The 16606-nt window shown below is 36.9% G+C and overlaps 1 protein-coding gene across 2 annotated transcripts; it reads left to right on the top strand.

Moving 5' to 3' along the window:
* Positions 1-9977: 9977 nt before the first annotated feature.
* On the top strand, positions 9978-12380 carry LOC125226121. Of its 2 annotated transcripts, none has more exons than XM_048130008.1 (3): positions 9978-10786; positions 11009-11095; positions 11518-12380. In XM_048130008.1, exons 2-3 carry the CDS (start codon positions 11089-11091, stop codon positions 11919-11921), a joined length of 411 nt encoding a protein of 136 aa, XP_047985965.1. In that variant the 5' UTR covers positions 9978-10786; positions 11009-11088; the 3' UTR covers positions 11922-12380. The 2 variants fall into 2 exon arrangements, with proteins under 2 accessions (XP_047985965.1, XP_047985956.1); XM_048129999.1 differs by having other exon boundaries at positions 9979-10790.
* Positions 12381-16606: the final 4226 nt, after the last annotated feature.

Below are 16606 nucleotides of genomic sequence, written 5' to 3' on the forward strand. Positions count from 1 at the left end.
GGCTGTACTAATTAAAAGGCTCTAACTAAACTTACCAGGTTCTGAGAGTCCGCTTGCTGACAGAGGCCTCTACGTTGGTGGTTCTTCTGCAGCTGCAATATATTTCTTCTGGATTACGCGTTATAAATATTTTTCTGTTACTTTTTCACACATTTTGAGATGGCACTGATTTAGTTTTGAGTTTGACATTCAATGAATTTTTACTCGCAGGCCAGCATCCGCGCTAGAACGAATGAGTTAGTATAGCTTGTATCCATACTAATATTATAAATGGGAAAATGTGTGTCTGTTTGTTTGTCCGTTTTCACGACAAAACGGAGTGACGAATTGACGTGATTTTCTAATTGGAGATAGGTAGGGATGTAATGAGACATAGGCCCCTTTTTGTCTCTTTCTAACGCGAGCGAAGTCGCGGGCAAAAGCTAGTAGTAATATAAAAAAATAAAGGTTGTATACTAAACAATATCAAATTATAAATATTTTCTCCCTTGGATTCAAAATTAGAAATAATTAGTAAAACTTTACAACCTCTAGCATATTAAATTCGTACTTTATCGTACCGCATAGCAGTCCTCCTCAACGTATTAATCAGAGCCGGGCCCGGGGCGCCTCAGATCTGCAATCACATCGCACGCAGTAGCACACGTAGCAATGCGGGTGCATTAAAATTTGTCGCCCCCAGCACTGCGATTGTGGCCGCCGTTTGCATTAGATACGGTTGGGATTGATTAGGTACTAAGGAGTCGAAATGGTGTACGTAACGGTAAAGGGGTTTAAAGTTGCCGTTATTGTTACGCACTTTGTGTTATGGTGCCAATGTGGCGGTAAAAAATTTTGAGACAAGGACGAATCTTTCTCTTCTCTTCTCATCATAATACAAGAAAGAGACAGACATCCACAAATCCAAGAAAGAGCTCAGCAGTAACCTCTAATGCTGAGCTCTTTCTTGGATTTGTGGATGTCGTCCGACCATCTGCCTCGTAGTTTTCCGTCACTTGTAGACTCGGCTTCGAGCCTCCATAGCATTACTTGCTCAGCCCATCTAGCGCAATATCTGCGATAGATATATGACGGAAGGACAATTGCTAGTGTTTTATTATGCTGTCCCTGTCATATGATGCTATTTACCTAGGTATATCCTATACAACATAATATTACCATTACAGCCAATATGGGAGCACTATTACGCAAAAGCAGCGTTGATTAGAGACGCCTGTGTCGTGTCGTGTGAGACGGGCGTCGCATCAATGTTATATAACTATTCTCTCTTTCGAACTTTCGAGTTTTTGGAGAATAAGTTAGGTACGCAATTTGTTTGTACTAGCACTACTAGCGCCACTGAAGAATGTATATAACTAATTACACCTGAAGTTTAGCCGATTTTTCAATAATAAATTTGACTGCATTAAATTAACAACAATAGTTATTTGTTATACAAGGGAGCAAAGTTGTATTTTAACCGAGTGTGGAATTGCAACACGAACTAGCGAATAGATTCTAGGGTTGAACTACGAGCTAGCGAATGGATTCTATGGTTGAACCACGAGCGATGCGAGTGGTTCGAAAATAAAATCCTAAGCGAAGAGAGTAGTTCAAAAATAGAATCCTGAGCGTAGAGAGTGTTGCAATACACACGAGGTAAAATAACTTTGCATCCCGTGTGTAACACATAATTTTTCACCTCACTAAAGCGAGGAAACACGCAATAAAAACAATTGGAACATAATTTCACAGAAAGAAGTCAATTTGCGTTTATTACAATTTCCACGATGCACTAACCGACACCACAAAAGTTTCAAATTAAGAATCAAGAATAAAAATTTATTTGGGTGTGTTCCGTTTCATGCATTTTGAGATTGCAATGTTACTTAAGGTGCGTTCTGAATAAGTACAATGGAAGAGTCAAAAATACAATTTCTTGTACGATTTCAAGTGTTTTATTGTAAAATCGTGTTATATAATTGTTTGAATTTAATGTTTTTAGTCGGATACAATTCGATATGAAATTATTTTTACGTTCGCATCACATGATTTGTTAAGACAATTTAAGCACAGGGAGAAAATTGTCCTGGCTGGGTCATGCCTTTACAAGAAATTATATTTAAAAAAGTAACTAATGACACGTTCGGATTTCAAATATTCTTTGCACTCTTGTGGATAAAATGCGATTTTGCTATCTGTTTTTAAAGAATAAAAAAGTCCTTTCCGAGCTAGTGAGGTGAAAATTATTTTACACCGATCATGAAAAAAACACTAATTAGCATATTAATAGTTTAATATGTAGACAGCAGATTTTGATAGTTAGAACTTCTATTTTAAAAATCGTAGAGAACTAAATATAATGAGTGGATAACTCGAATGTCGTTCGTTCGTTCTCATTCAACCCCGTATTTGCCAAGAGTGACACTGAAACTTGAGTAGTTTCATGTGCTTTGCCTATCCCTTATGAGATACAGGCGTGATTGTATGTATGTATAACTCGAATGTTACTACCGTGACACCATTGTATTATATATTTCAAGTAGGTATTTTCATTCCGGTAAGAAGCTGATTTGATAAGTACCAACTTACCAAGTCATGTAGCCTATTGGTAAACATTACCGCTATAAATAAATTTAAAAAAAATTAACTTCCACAAGTAAACCCTTATGTTAACAACATGTAGTAAAACCTATACCTATGTCGAAACATACATCATGCATGTGTATGTTTGCAGCATGATGGTAACTCGTCACACCTTTCCTTTGACATTTTCATGGTCCATACATTTGTTTTATTGCTTCTGCCTGCGGGTTACGTTTTGCAACTGGTTTGGACTGCTTATTCTAATGGCTTATGTTTGCAACTAGATGGAAGTTGTTTATGTATGCACTAATCCTTAACAGGAATAAAGAAACTTTCTTACAAAATAATTATGATTTCCAGGAATGTATCTATGGAACTATTGTCATAAATTCGTAAATAATATGCACACAAAAAATCCAATATTCAAAAACTAAATATTTGACGTCAACTTATCGTAGAAGTAAGCAATTTCGTATTCTATTCCTTTCTTGTTACAATTCATTATTAACTCGTCGTGTCTTACAAATATAACATTCCGCTTCGTTCACATCGTACCTAATCGAAACCGAAATCGATTTCAGCCAACAAAAGATCCGTAGATCACTGATCGATCCCTGACTGCGATTAAGAAGCGATCTTTTGATCGCATTATTGATTTTAAATCGAGCGTGCGTTTTCTATGAAGTAGCACGTGTTAAAAAAGGATGATTTTTAGGGTTCCGTAGTCAACTAGGAACCCTTATAGTTTCGCCATGTCTGTCTGTCCGTCCGTCCGTCCGTCCGTCCGTCCGTCCGTCCGTCCGTCCGTCCGTCCGTCCGTCCGTCCGTCCGTCCGTCCGTCCGTCCGTCCGTCCGTCCGCGGATAATCTCAGTAACCGTTAGGACTAGAAAGCTGAAATTTGGTACCTATATGTATATCAATCACGCCAACAAAGTGCAAAAATAAAAAATGGAAAAAAATGTTTTATTAGGGTACCCCCCCTACATATAAAGTGGGGGCTGATTTTTTTTTTCATTCCAACCCCAACGTGTGATATATTGTTGGATAGGTATTTGAAAATGAATAAGGGTTTACTAAGATTGTTTTTTGATAATATTAATATTTTCGGAAATAATCGCTCCTAAAGGAAAAAAAAGTGCGTCCCCCCCCTCTAACTTTTGAACCATAAGTTTAAAAAATATGAAAAAAATCACAAAAGTAGAACTTTATAAAGATTTTCTAGGAAAATTGTTTTGAACTTGATAGGTTCAGTAGTTTTTGAGAAAAATACGGAAAACTACGGAACCCTACACTGAGCGTGGCCCGACACGCTCTTGGCCGGTTTTTATTTTTAACCTGTTGCAAGGTGAAATTAAACGATGAGGGTTATAAACTAGAGAACAATTGTAACTATTTTATTATGAAATATTTTAGAATCGGTTCATTTTTTTAAAGTTGCATTGTCACTAAGAAAAAATGACCAATGCCACTGGTGGCCACCCAGATCGGCTACTTGTGAATTTGAACAGTTTTTCTGTATTGTATGATATTATTTCAGTTTATGATGACAAGGTAAGATTTATCCTACTCGTGCCCGGCGGGGACAAATGGCAACACACTGACTCTCAATACTTGCAACAATATGCAGTGGAAACGTGAACCCTCAGGAACCTCGGCTTACTAGTTATGGTGATTTTTATTACTTATATTAATAAATCTATAAAAAAAGTGCTTGAATACTAACCATTTGATCTTAATCAATTCATCAATAGGGAGACTGGCAAGGACCCAAAACATTATGGGAGTCTGGCGACACAAAGGCGCTCCTATGGCCGCGGGCCCTGAGCATTACCCTAATGACGACGCCATTATGGTCTGGCTATTATGGCCCAGCCATAATTACCCTCGTTTATTAGGGATAATAAAGGTAACGAGTTTTTTACTCGGGCACATCAAATTTTGAGACCAAAACTGCGATGTCAAATTATATTATGACGATGAACGTTCTAGGATCGAATTATATAAGTAGACATGGTCAAGAAAAAAGGTTAGGTAGCGTTACTATGAAATAAACAGTAGGCCTAAAGGATCTAAGTTCATAGCTATGACTTAGGTTTAATTTCGTCGACTCGAAATCGAGACATATCTAAGCTTGTGACACAAATACCCTCACCGTGACTCGAACCCCGTCAGTAGTATCGGCTTTAGCATCGTATTACGTCACAGTCAGTCACAAACGATATGTAAAAAAAGTTTATTAACTAACTAGTTACTAAAATACCTACCTCTACCTGAAAAAATGCGATTTGAGGCATTTTACACATTTAAAATTATATCACTATTATGTTGCACTCCCATAATATACAGTTAGATATTAATATATACCTCACACTTACGTATTTCAGTGAGTTGAGCTCAACCTACTCACTGCCTTTTATCATACTCATTCATAAAAAAGTAACCGACGAATAAAGCAACAGTTACTTAGCCAGATCACACAAACACCGACTCTAGAGCTATATTAACATGACACAGCCTAACGTGCCAGATATCTCAACCGATAGTGTTTGATTGACATAATTTGTAATTTGGTAATTGGTGAAGCGATGCGCATTGAGCTGGCTGGAGCTTGCGGCTTGATAATATTGAGCAGTTAGATGAACATGTTCCATGTGGATTAAGTACATGCATGAAATCGGTAATTAGCGTGGTACTTTCGAACGGGATAGACGATGAAATTGGAATTGAAATTGAAATTCTGTTGTAGAAGCTTTTCTAACACATATACCTATGCATGAAATGTTTAACTATCTTTTTGGTGTAGTTTAAACCGACATTAAAATTCTGTGCTTTTGGCTCAATAAAAAAAATAACGAAAACTAATAACAGTGCCTCAAGTCTGAGATGTTTAGGTATATTAACAACGTAGATTAAATTACCCTGCCTATACTTGTGTGGTGACGGGTTAAGAATTTCACCACCCCCTTTCTTCCCGTGGGTGTCGTAGAAGGCGACTATGGGATATGGGTTAAATTGTGGCGTAGGCGACAGGCTGGCAACCTGTCACTGCAATGTCACAGTTTTCTTTTTCTTTCAACCCCTTATTTGCCAAGAGTGGCACTGAAGCTTTAGTAGTTTCATGTGTTCTGCCTACCCCTTTATGGGATACAGGCGTGATTGTATGTATGTATGTAAATTACCCCAATCTGTTACCTCCAGGGGGTCAAGATAAAAAAAAAAACTTACTCAGAAACAAGATAATAAAACGAGGTAAACTTCACGCAAAATGTAGGTATAAAGCACTGTCACTATTAACGTATAAGTTTCGCATTAAAACCAATTCTCGAACAAAACCCGGGCTAGTTATGGTATAAGATTCCAAATTCTTTTGTGTGTGCCGCCCGGCGAACAGTAGCGGCATACATTGAATACAATACGACACTTATTTATAGTCAAAATGTCGTCGCCATACCGTCCCTGCGGGCAACATAGTGGAGGCTTCACACTAGGTTGAGAAAGCGAAAAAAATATCTGAAAATATAGGAGCTCAGGAGATGTTGCTAACAACCTTTATGGCTCTTATTGGGAATATCTATTGCAGCATAACGCTTTGTAAGAAACCTTTTTTCAAGTTCGCCGTTGACTTATGTTGACAACTGATTATAGAAGAAAAATAAATAAAAGCTGTCACAGGAACATGAACATCATGAAATATTTTCATGGTTTTTTGCATTTAATAATTTTTATTTGCTTTTTGCATTTTTATTATTTTAAATATTGTGAATTGAAGAATTCAGAGAGAAATATTGGAGAAACAGCTTTTTCTGTCGCAGGTAATTGTTTCAGATATCACAAACACAAGTTCAGTACACACAATTTTAAACTGTACATATGACTGTAGAAGAAACATAAACAATATTTTTTCTAGATCACGAGTTTCTCGGCCAATATAAACGGCCCGCAACATCGTATCAAGCCGCTCTCCTTTTGCGGTTCTGAAGATCAGAAGACAGCGCCCTAGCCTTTTTTCAAAGGTTCGCCCTAACGGTCCAGGACCGCAAGGTCAGTGCTAATGATTTGCTTTTGTTTGCTTTCGGTTGAATCGAAAAGTAGCGTTTTGTAGTGGATTGATAAAGATGTGCCTAAGACAGAAGTACGATTGAGGCGATTTTGGACTGGCTGGTAGCGTGCGTCTTCTCGGGTGGATTTTAAATATTACGGTAAATAAGTTGATATATGATTTATTCACCGGTTTATAATTTTCATTAAGATCTTTAGTTAATTTAGCACATATTTTATTTATGTATTATGAAATCGCAACTCAATTACTTTGATTTTAAAATAAAAATCTGTAAAAATTTTTGCAATTAAAATATTTAGAAGTTACAAACATAAAAACACAAAAGTTTGAAATTATGACGATATCTATCGTCAATCGATTCGTTCGATCGATTCGACTTTTCAGGAGTTATATGATTACTCGTATCGACGAGTAATCATACTACTTCTGAAAAGTCGAATCAAAAAGATAAGCTTCAGGAACAACAGTAGGCACCTTACAAAATATTTATTGAGCAAACTTGAATTAACTAAATCAATCGTACTAATATATCGGACGCACTCAATCCCGAAGCAACAGCCGCAATAAACGTAATTAATCTACCAGTCAACATAGTCAATAATATCTGCAAACTAAATAACAGCGACGTATAAATCAAGGATGCAACGACACATGAATAGAGTTGGGCTAAGGGTTCTAGCAAAGAGTTCACTCGTCGACGCTTTTTAACAAACGACGTGCAACTGTCTCTGTCGCAAGGATACTGAAGAGCGATAGAGAGAGGTTAATACAACATGTTACAGAGCCTTAAAAATTGTATTCTTGGCTACAGGTTCAGTTCTCGTTAATAAATTAATCGATCGTGATACAATTATTATTGTAATGACCGGCTCCCGGTTGTGGAGACTTGGTATCGTAATTGAATCTGCCGCGGCGCTAAATCGCGGGGAAATAGCTGGGGCCGGGTAAAATAACTAAGGTTATTCAAAAATCACCACTAGTATATAGTTATTTCTCCATAAGACAATTAATATGTACATGTATTTTTAAACGGGTGTATATTTTATTTATGTGTCTCAGTGTGATATTTTCCCTGCTATTTACTTAACCCAATTTAATACAATATAATTCCAAAAACACCTACAATATTTTTACATTTTGTCTACCTAAATCCAATTTATATTTCTTGGTGAATTGTAGATACTACCCTGACTAAAAATGTAACGGAAGTTTCATTTCACTTGTTACGTCGCCGACGTCGCCGTATGGATTAGGTAACAAATAAATATTAATTAAATAATTTTCGCCATTAATTTGAGACAAAAATTGGTCAGTACTTTTCCCATCACTAGCAATAAGACATAGCTAAGGTAATGTACGACCAGCTAGATATTGCAGCACGTTTTATGGTTTTTCGATCCAAATCTAAAATTGCTTCTTACTGACTCGAGATTACTCGACGGTGTTTTTGCAAAAAGTCGTTATGATATGGATGTTAAAACTTTTAAACCAATTTTAACAACAACATTTAGATTATGTGCTACGTGACAAGTCAATTAATAAAACAATACTTTTTCATAAATATTATGATCCCCTTGTCATATTGTTTAAATAAACTACTGGAATTCTAAATAAAACCTACCAGTTTTATTTTTTACATAAGGTAGCATACTCTTTGTATGTACCTAAATACATTTTGTGCATTAGTATAGTACGCATTGTAAAAATATTCAAAAAACATCCGCTACATGTATTTTTAATAAAAATAAACAACCCGATAACAATATTGTTGACGGCGTACAAAATTACCAAACGTACGTCGAGAACGATCGTAATTTTAAACCGAAAAAAATGTACAAAGATCCATCCGGTACAATCTATCATCTACTAGATTTATTATTAAATCCGAGGCGATCTAATGAAATCGATACTGCAGTAATGTGGAGCAAATAACCACTTCGGTGGATGGTCCAGAAATTACTATAATCAAGCTGGACTCGAACCGGCTACCGGACGGTGGAGAAGCTATCAAAATTCCGCCTTATCTCGAATAAAGGCAGGGTTAACATGAAACTGAGCTGTTTAACAGAGGTATATATACGTAGGTGAGAAGTTGGTGTGGTGACGAGCTAAGCATTTCGTTGTCACCTACCGCCTACAATGTGGTGTGGGCGAATCACAATTTAGTTTTTCTTTCAACCCCTTCATTACTAGTCAGCTTTTGGGTGTCAAAATATAGAAGATTACCTTGCTAATCCGCAAATCGAATTAGGAAGACTTGTTGATTTGTTTGAAATTTATCGCAACCGTTAGGACTGTTTATTGCAGTGTCTAAAAGAAATAATGATTACTAATGGTCCAAGAGCTGGCAGGATTTTGGAGTAGGTCCTTGAGGCAACCTGGAAAGGTGCTCAGATGCTTCTCTGATCATAGCCAACATCAGGTCTGCAAGTCTGGCAGCTGGGGAGCGGGGCTTTATCGAGCTATGAATTTTTAAAGATTTAATTTTTTGAGGCCCAAAAAAGGTATTTGAGGCAACCTGGAATTATTAAAAAGTGAAAATAGAGTTCCTCAGAAGTCGCATAGTATTTATGCCAGATCATTTGGCCGGGTCCTTCACCGTGCCAGAACGGTACAAAGTGGTAAAAAAAAAATTCCAAAAAAGGTTCTTGAGGCAGTCTGTCATTTTTACCAGTGAAAGATGAGGGTCTAAATAGCCATGGAAAAATAATGCCATGACATGAGGTGGGGTCCGTACCCTGCCATTCGATCTTGAAAGTCATTTTTTTAGTTTTTCGTAAATAACTCGCAAACGGTGGCCCAGAGCAAATAAATATGTTAAACAGAAAATATCTACATAAAATTTCCTACAAGAAAGGTTATGTACGTTTTTTCGATAGGATCAATATATATGTTATGGACCAAGTGATAAATCGGGCACTATATATAATGCCCGGGCATTATGCATAATGCCCAATATGAGCGGGCAGTTTGATAATACTTGTTCAAATTATTAAATTGCCCGGGCATTATACATAATGCTTATCATCTATTGGGCAGAGTGATAACTAGAATGAAGTTAGTACAGATCATTGTGCGAGCGAAATAATATTCCTTCGTGTTTTCAGTTTCACGCAAACTTTCGTGTGATGCTAGTTCAATCAACGTACTTCTTGTATTTAACTATTTACTGAGACTGACTGAAATTAAATGTAATTTTTTTTTAGTTATTGGAAAGTTTACCTAGTGTTATTGGCGTCATTGGTTATCAGTGCCTCACTAAAAGTTTTCGTTTGTACGCGCGCGAGTGTGGAAGGCGCTTTAGTAGTGTACGCCTGGCAACACTGGCTGGTAGCAAACGTCAAAATTAACTCAGCGTACGTATTTAAAAACGTGAAATTATTTATTAATATTGTAATTATTTACATAGTTTTAGTGATAATTAGAAAATTCACGTCATATTTAAGTGCTCAAATGTCAAACACAAGAAGCAAACTATCGACGACAGAAAACAATGGCCTAACGTTCCAGATCTTAAGTAAATAAATAATAGATAGATAGATTTTTAATTATACCATATTTCGCCGAAGATTTTTACAGATGAGTATTGTTTTCATTATCTTAAGCCTAGTAATTAGTTTATTAGTCCATATTGCAAAGAATTACTCATTGTCATACTCCTTTACTGCTTACTTTATAATTATGTTTTTTGAGGAGAAACTTGATTGAAACATAAGTAAATCACTTTAAAACAATAAAGTCATACCCTGTGGTAATCAGTTAACTTGCAAAACAGTGAATTTTAAAGTTCCTTTATTTTATGATATTTTTACTGAGTTCTTAAGTAAAATCTAGAATCACAGATTTCATCATTTTAGTTACTATATTCTGTTAGAAGCATTACACATTATTAAATTTCCTTGTTGATATCTTTCAGCAACAACCACTAAAATGACTACACGCAGGGACATTCTAGTGGCTAAAGTGCAGCAACTACAGCTCTACCTCAAAACAGCCAATGATTGGAATACAAAACTCCTTCGAGAACAGGAAGAACGTGAGCAGAAAAGGAAATCGAGTCTGTTATGTGAACAAATACAAGTTTCAAAGCTCAGCTTGCAAATCAGGATGTTAAAGGACAGCAAGATGAATTACCACCACCTTCAACAGATTCCAGCAGTGTAAGTAAGTAACACTTTATTGTACAAGAAGAGAATACAGCACATAATTATTAAAATAAAAAGTTTCAGTACAAAGGTGAACTTATCCCTTTAAGGAATCTCTTCCAGTTAACCTTTGAGCATTTGAGGGAGAGTTTCAGACGGTAGACATCCACATAATACAAAAACGGCCCAAAAACAACATAATAATAACAATAAATTTTTCATTCCTTATTCTAACAGTGTCAGGAGATACACGAGCAGGAGCTGTGCTGCAACGCATCCATGACCTGTAACAGCAGCTGGAGGAGTTGGGAGCAAAAATGACTTGTAAGTATTGCTCGGGCCAGGCCAGACCGATGGATAACAATTTAAGTATTTTGGCAGAACTTAATAGTTTCAAATTAGATTTTGTTAATAATAAAACAGTGAGTTCTCCAGTAGTAGAAAGTTTAACAAAAGTCCTGTGAATTTTCCCGTTAATAATCTTAATAAAATTAGTGTGAAAGTATCCAGTTAAAACAAAAAAATACCTAAAATTAAGTAGATTCATAAAGAAATCTTTTACTGAAACTGCATAATTTATATTTAAGACATGTTGCTTTGAGTGATGAACTTTTAATTTGGCAATGGCAGTTGGATCAGACAGTCAAAAGAGTTGAATCATCACTCTAATGAAATAAAAAAATTAGAGCTAAAGTTAGAAGACCTCAATAGTAGAAGTAAATTAGTTTTTATGAATGATGTTCTAGTACCGACCGAGCAACGGGTACCCGCTGGAGTCACTGCGGCCTACGACGCGCCGCTGTTCGCTAAGAGCCTCTCCCTCGCCCCGAGACCGCTGTCCGCCCCGTGGGCCCCTCGCCACCGTCGCCGCCGAGTCGAAGAGAGGAGGGCCCACAGGCGTGCTCCTCGGAGCCGGCCCCGTCAAATCGGCTCTGGCGCTGCTGACGTACGTCAAGCCCTTTGCTTCGCGGCGGCCCGTCGGGTCACCGCCACCATCGCCGCCTCGCCGGCCCTGTCGCCACCGCGCAGCCACGTCGCAGCCGTGACACGCACCATGCCGTGCGCCCGCGCCCGCACCCGCACCGCCGCCGTGCTGTACATCGACGAGGCCGGCGCCGGGCTGGACGCGCGTCGTTCCGTTTTGCCGTGAAAGACGGACAAACAAACAGACACACTTTCCTATTTATAATATTAGTATGGATAGTTAGTACTAATATGACATTTAGAGACTTATAGAAAGAAGATCATCTCTAATTATATTTGTTGTCAATATTTCTATTAATTTAAAAAGTGTCTTTAAACCGAATTTATTTGCGTCCTATTTTCTGAATAAATGATTTTGTAATTTGTTTTGGTGTATTTTCATAATGGGCCCGTGAGGGCAGCTACTAGATGAATTCGCATGGAAGCATTGTATTAGCAGCCCCTACTGGTATCAGAAAAAAATGCCTCTGTCATACAAGGGCGGATCTAGCATTTCGTATCCGGGGCGGAGGGGGGTCACGTGGCCAATTTGTATGGCCCACCTCCCACCTAAGCTCCAAGAGGGTCCTGAGCCCCAGACCACGCTCCCCAGGTTATTAGAATAATGACACTCACGGTATGTCGAGCGCCAACCTCACATACGCCAGGTATTTTGACACATATAAGTAAAATACTATTTATAATTAGCAAATATATATTTAAAAAAATAACACAATATCAAATTGTTACCTCTAAACAAAACAACACATTAACTATATTCATTGCTGATTTTATTTAAAATGTAATAAAAATGTTTAAGAATTTTTTTTCATCGCATTCTGCTAGGCAATCATGGTCGCGCGATAAATGATAAAACATCGGGCCATGTTTTATCATTTATCGCGCGACCATAATTTCCTGTCTGATTACCTACATTATAATTCTGTGGACCTAGTGAAAAAGGGTATAACTCAAATTGACTCGGTGAAAAAGGTCACAAGTCCGAGGTGGGACTTGTGCCCTTTTCCACCAAGTCAATTTGAGCAGCAGATTAGCAGATTTTCACTAGACCCACAGAATTATGCAGGTAAGTGCGAAATTATGAAACATGAAATAAATTTTATTTATTTTCACAAATAACACTTTTGTGGCATAATTAAAAATATAGAAACAAAAACAAACAGACCTCTGGAAGAAACAAAACATTAAATTTAATTCTTTGGTAAAGTGATTCATACCAATTAATATATACCACGATCAAAATGTTTAAACTACACCATATTTTGATTTAATATGAAACATTAAAAAGGATTAAAGTTTTTATGGGTTTATTTATTTTGGCAATTGACACTTTGGTGGCATTTTGAGTTACATAGCTTCTTTGCTTTGCGACAACTGCATTTATCAGACTTACAACCACCTTTACAGCCACATCTACTATATCCTTGACCTCCACATTTTGAGAGCATTCTAACACTCTCCCTAAGGGAAATCTCCGTCTCTGGAACATCTTCAGGCGAAATAAATGTTTCCTTACACACTGTAAATTGGTTTCTGGAATAAAGTTGATTCAATACACCATGTTTTGTTCCTAGTTTATAAAGATTGAAGTCTGTTATTTCAATAATTGTGGCCAGTATATTTCTTCCATCACTACGAGCTCGATCAACATCTGGAACGCGAATCCGAACAGTGTCACCAATTGTAGCCACGGGATATTTAGCATTAGAAATATCCAACATTTTATTTGCTTGTTTCTTCAAATTACTTAGAGCCAATTTTCTTACTATTGTAACATTTTCTTTCTTGCGCTCCAGGTTTTCATTTATGGGTAATGAGTCAGTTTCTTCAGGCTCCACATTGCACCCTAGGTTTTCATTAGTGGGTAAGGAGTTCAATTCTGTAAGCAAACTTTCTTCTGGCTCCTCGTCTAATGTAAAAGTCGGTGAGAGATGACTTGGACTAGTCACACTGGATCTAAATACATTTATACCATATTCCGTAAGCTCTACAGTTTCTGTGTTGATGTCGGATCCTAGCTGATTATCTTTGGGCAATTCTAATTTATTGGTATTGGCAGACTCTGTATCAGACTCTGATTGGTCGTCTTGAGACTCTGTTAGATTAGTTTCAGTGACAGTAGATAATAATTTTTCCAAATCTTCCTCTGTTTCAATTCCTAACAGTGCCTCATGCGGTATAGAACTCTTCAGTCCTACCTTCAGCTTAGTCCCAAACATGGCCTCATATGGGGTACAGTTTATGCCAGTATGATGGGCTCTATTCTTCATCAACTGGACAAAGCGTAATCCTTCAGACCATTTTTTTGTATCATTGTCCTCCAGCCATGTACTTAATATATTTTCTATGTCCTGATTTGCTCTCTCCACGGATCCCTGACTTTGAGAGTGTCGAGGTTTACCATGCACGATTTTTAATTCCGGCCACATTGCACAAGCTTCCTGTACAATCTTGTTTGCAAACTCTCTGCCATTGTCGCTTTGGAGAATACTTGGCGCACCAAATATTGTAAAGATGTTGATGAGAGTTTGTGCTACTTCTTCAGCAGTTTTATTCTTTAGTGGGCGGAGCTGCACAAATTTTGTAAGATGGTCTTGGTAAACTAATATCGATGACCGTAGGCTCAAAGGGCGTAAGGGACAAAACACGATTTTTCAGGAGAGCCAAAAAACTATTTATTTTTGAGAAAAAAAATCATAACTCTTTTATTTCTTTATGAATTTTTGTGCTTGTTTTTGATTTTTTCATGTATATTTAAGTTCTTTTTCACTAAATAATAAGTATTACGCTAAGTGGATTAATAACAGAGATAGATGTACGTTACGCCAAAAAAAAATTGAGTTTTTGAAAAGATTTGTACGTTACGCCAAAAACAGCTATATTTAGTTCATGAATATTTAGGCGTATCGGACACAAATACTTGTTTTATGAGAACGATTTGGCGTAAGTCGTACACTATTCTTAACAATAATTTTGTAAAATCTGTATTTTTTTTACGTATTTTTTTATTATTATGTAATTAGGAGGGAAACTTCGCAATTAAATTACACTGTGCATTAAAATTGGCGTATATAGCACTGAGTACTGTAGTATGTATGTATAAAGATATTTTTTTCGAGGTTTTCATAAACGATTGGTGCGATTTTGATGCCTCTAGTGGAGGCCGTTCTTAGAAAAATAATGAAAAAGTATCAATTATTGGTAAGTGCCTCCACAAAGCTATTTAAAGTAATGAAAAACACATTAAAAAGTGTTTTGGAACTTACTTATTTAGTACTAATATTGGTCATAACTCATAATGGTCATGTATTTTATTGTTTACTCTTTTTCTTAGTTTTTCACTGTTCAGCGGCAGTTTAATTCTTGTAGCGTTACTTAAATATATCGACGAGGGTACATAGCAAAACATACAAAGCAGAGTTATTATGTCTTTGGTTTTTTTTTCGATAGCTTTGTGGAGGCACTTCCCATTATTTATTTTTTTTTAAATATTTTTACGTCATTTGCACCCTATAGAGCACCAAATTCGCACCCATCGGTAAAAGATTTCTAAAATTTAGAAAAATGATCCGCCCTGTAACGTACATGAGATTGGGGAGTTACGCCAAAACGCACCAAAAGTTTTTTTTAGCTTGGTGGATACGACAAAATGCTACTTGGTAGAAATGACGATTTTTTTTAGGGCGTATCGGACACTTTTTCAAAGGTATCGAGACGTTGAATATACCATTCGATAGAGAAAAAAAATCTGAGTATGACTGCATTCATAACTCATTTTCGCCATTTTGTCCCTTACGCCCTTTGAGCCTACGGTCATCGATATGAATTTATATTGATCGTCTCCTTGTGATTGCATGTCAATTAAGTCCACTTGACACCTTGCATTCATTTCGTTACTGAGAATGGGTTTAACCACTAACCCTTTTTTAGGAACGCTTCGTTTCTTCTCACACGTGTGACATAAGTTTAAATAAATTTTAATCATTTCCCTAGTAATATTTTTATAGCGCATATTTAGTTCTTTCTCCATCCGGTTTCTTCCGCCATGCCCAATTGTCAAATGAGTGTCATGAAGGATCTGAAATATTTCATTGTTTTTCACGTAATATCTAATAATATTATCTTTAACCGGAACAATCAATTTCTCTGTTTCTCCTATAGTCATTACGTCGAATCTCCGCAAACGCTGATAATCTTCAGGTTTTTTATGTGACAGTCTTGATTTCGAGGATTTTACCTTTTCAATTAATTGTGAATATGATTCAGTCGTGAATGTTTGGGCATTTTGCCCTTTATTTTCTATTAGTTGAAGTAAACGGTCATTAAAACGGCGATTAATATCTGACAGGGAATCATCCATTATTAATATATTACACACACTGTCACTGTTTATTATTACTGTTAACTTTAAGGCTAACTATTGTCGTGTCGAAAACTCGAAAGGAAACTTACTTTGTCCCGTCAATTATACAAAAACAATCTAACAATCACCAATTCACCACTACGACCACTGACAAGTACCTAAACAGTGAAGTTGAAGCGTTTGACGTCCGCACGCCGCTGCGCCGCCATCGCGGACTCTGATTGGTCAACGCGCGTCACGAGTTTGATTACTTTCCCGCGCCTCATTTTATGTGTCTTTATTATCAAATTGCCCAACGAGCACTGAGCATTATACATAATGGCCGGGCAATATGATAAATAGTGACGTTTAGATCATCATTTATCACTTGGCCCGATATAGCTTGACATTATTCATAATGCCCGGGCATTATTCATAATGCCCTCATTAATCACTTGGTCCATAACATATACATGGATAATTTAGTAAGAAAGTTTTTTTTAATCGAT

Source organism: Leguminivora glycinivorella, chromosome 1, assembly GCF_023078275.1.
Source record: "Leguminivora glycinivorella isolate SPB_JAAS2020 chromosome 1, LegGlyc_1.1, whole genome shotgun sequence".
NCBI lineage: Eukaryota > Metazoa > Arthropoda > Insecta > Lepidoptera > Tortricidae > Leguminivora > Leguminivora glycinivorella.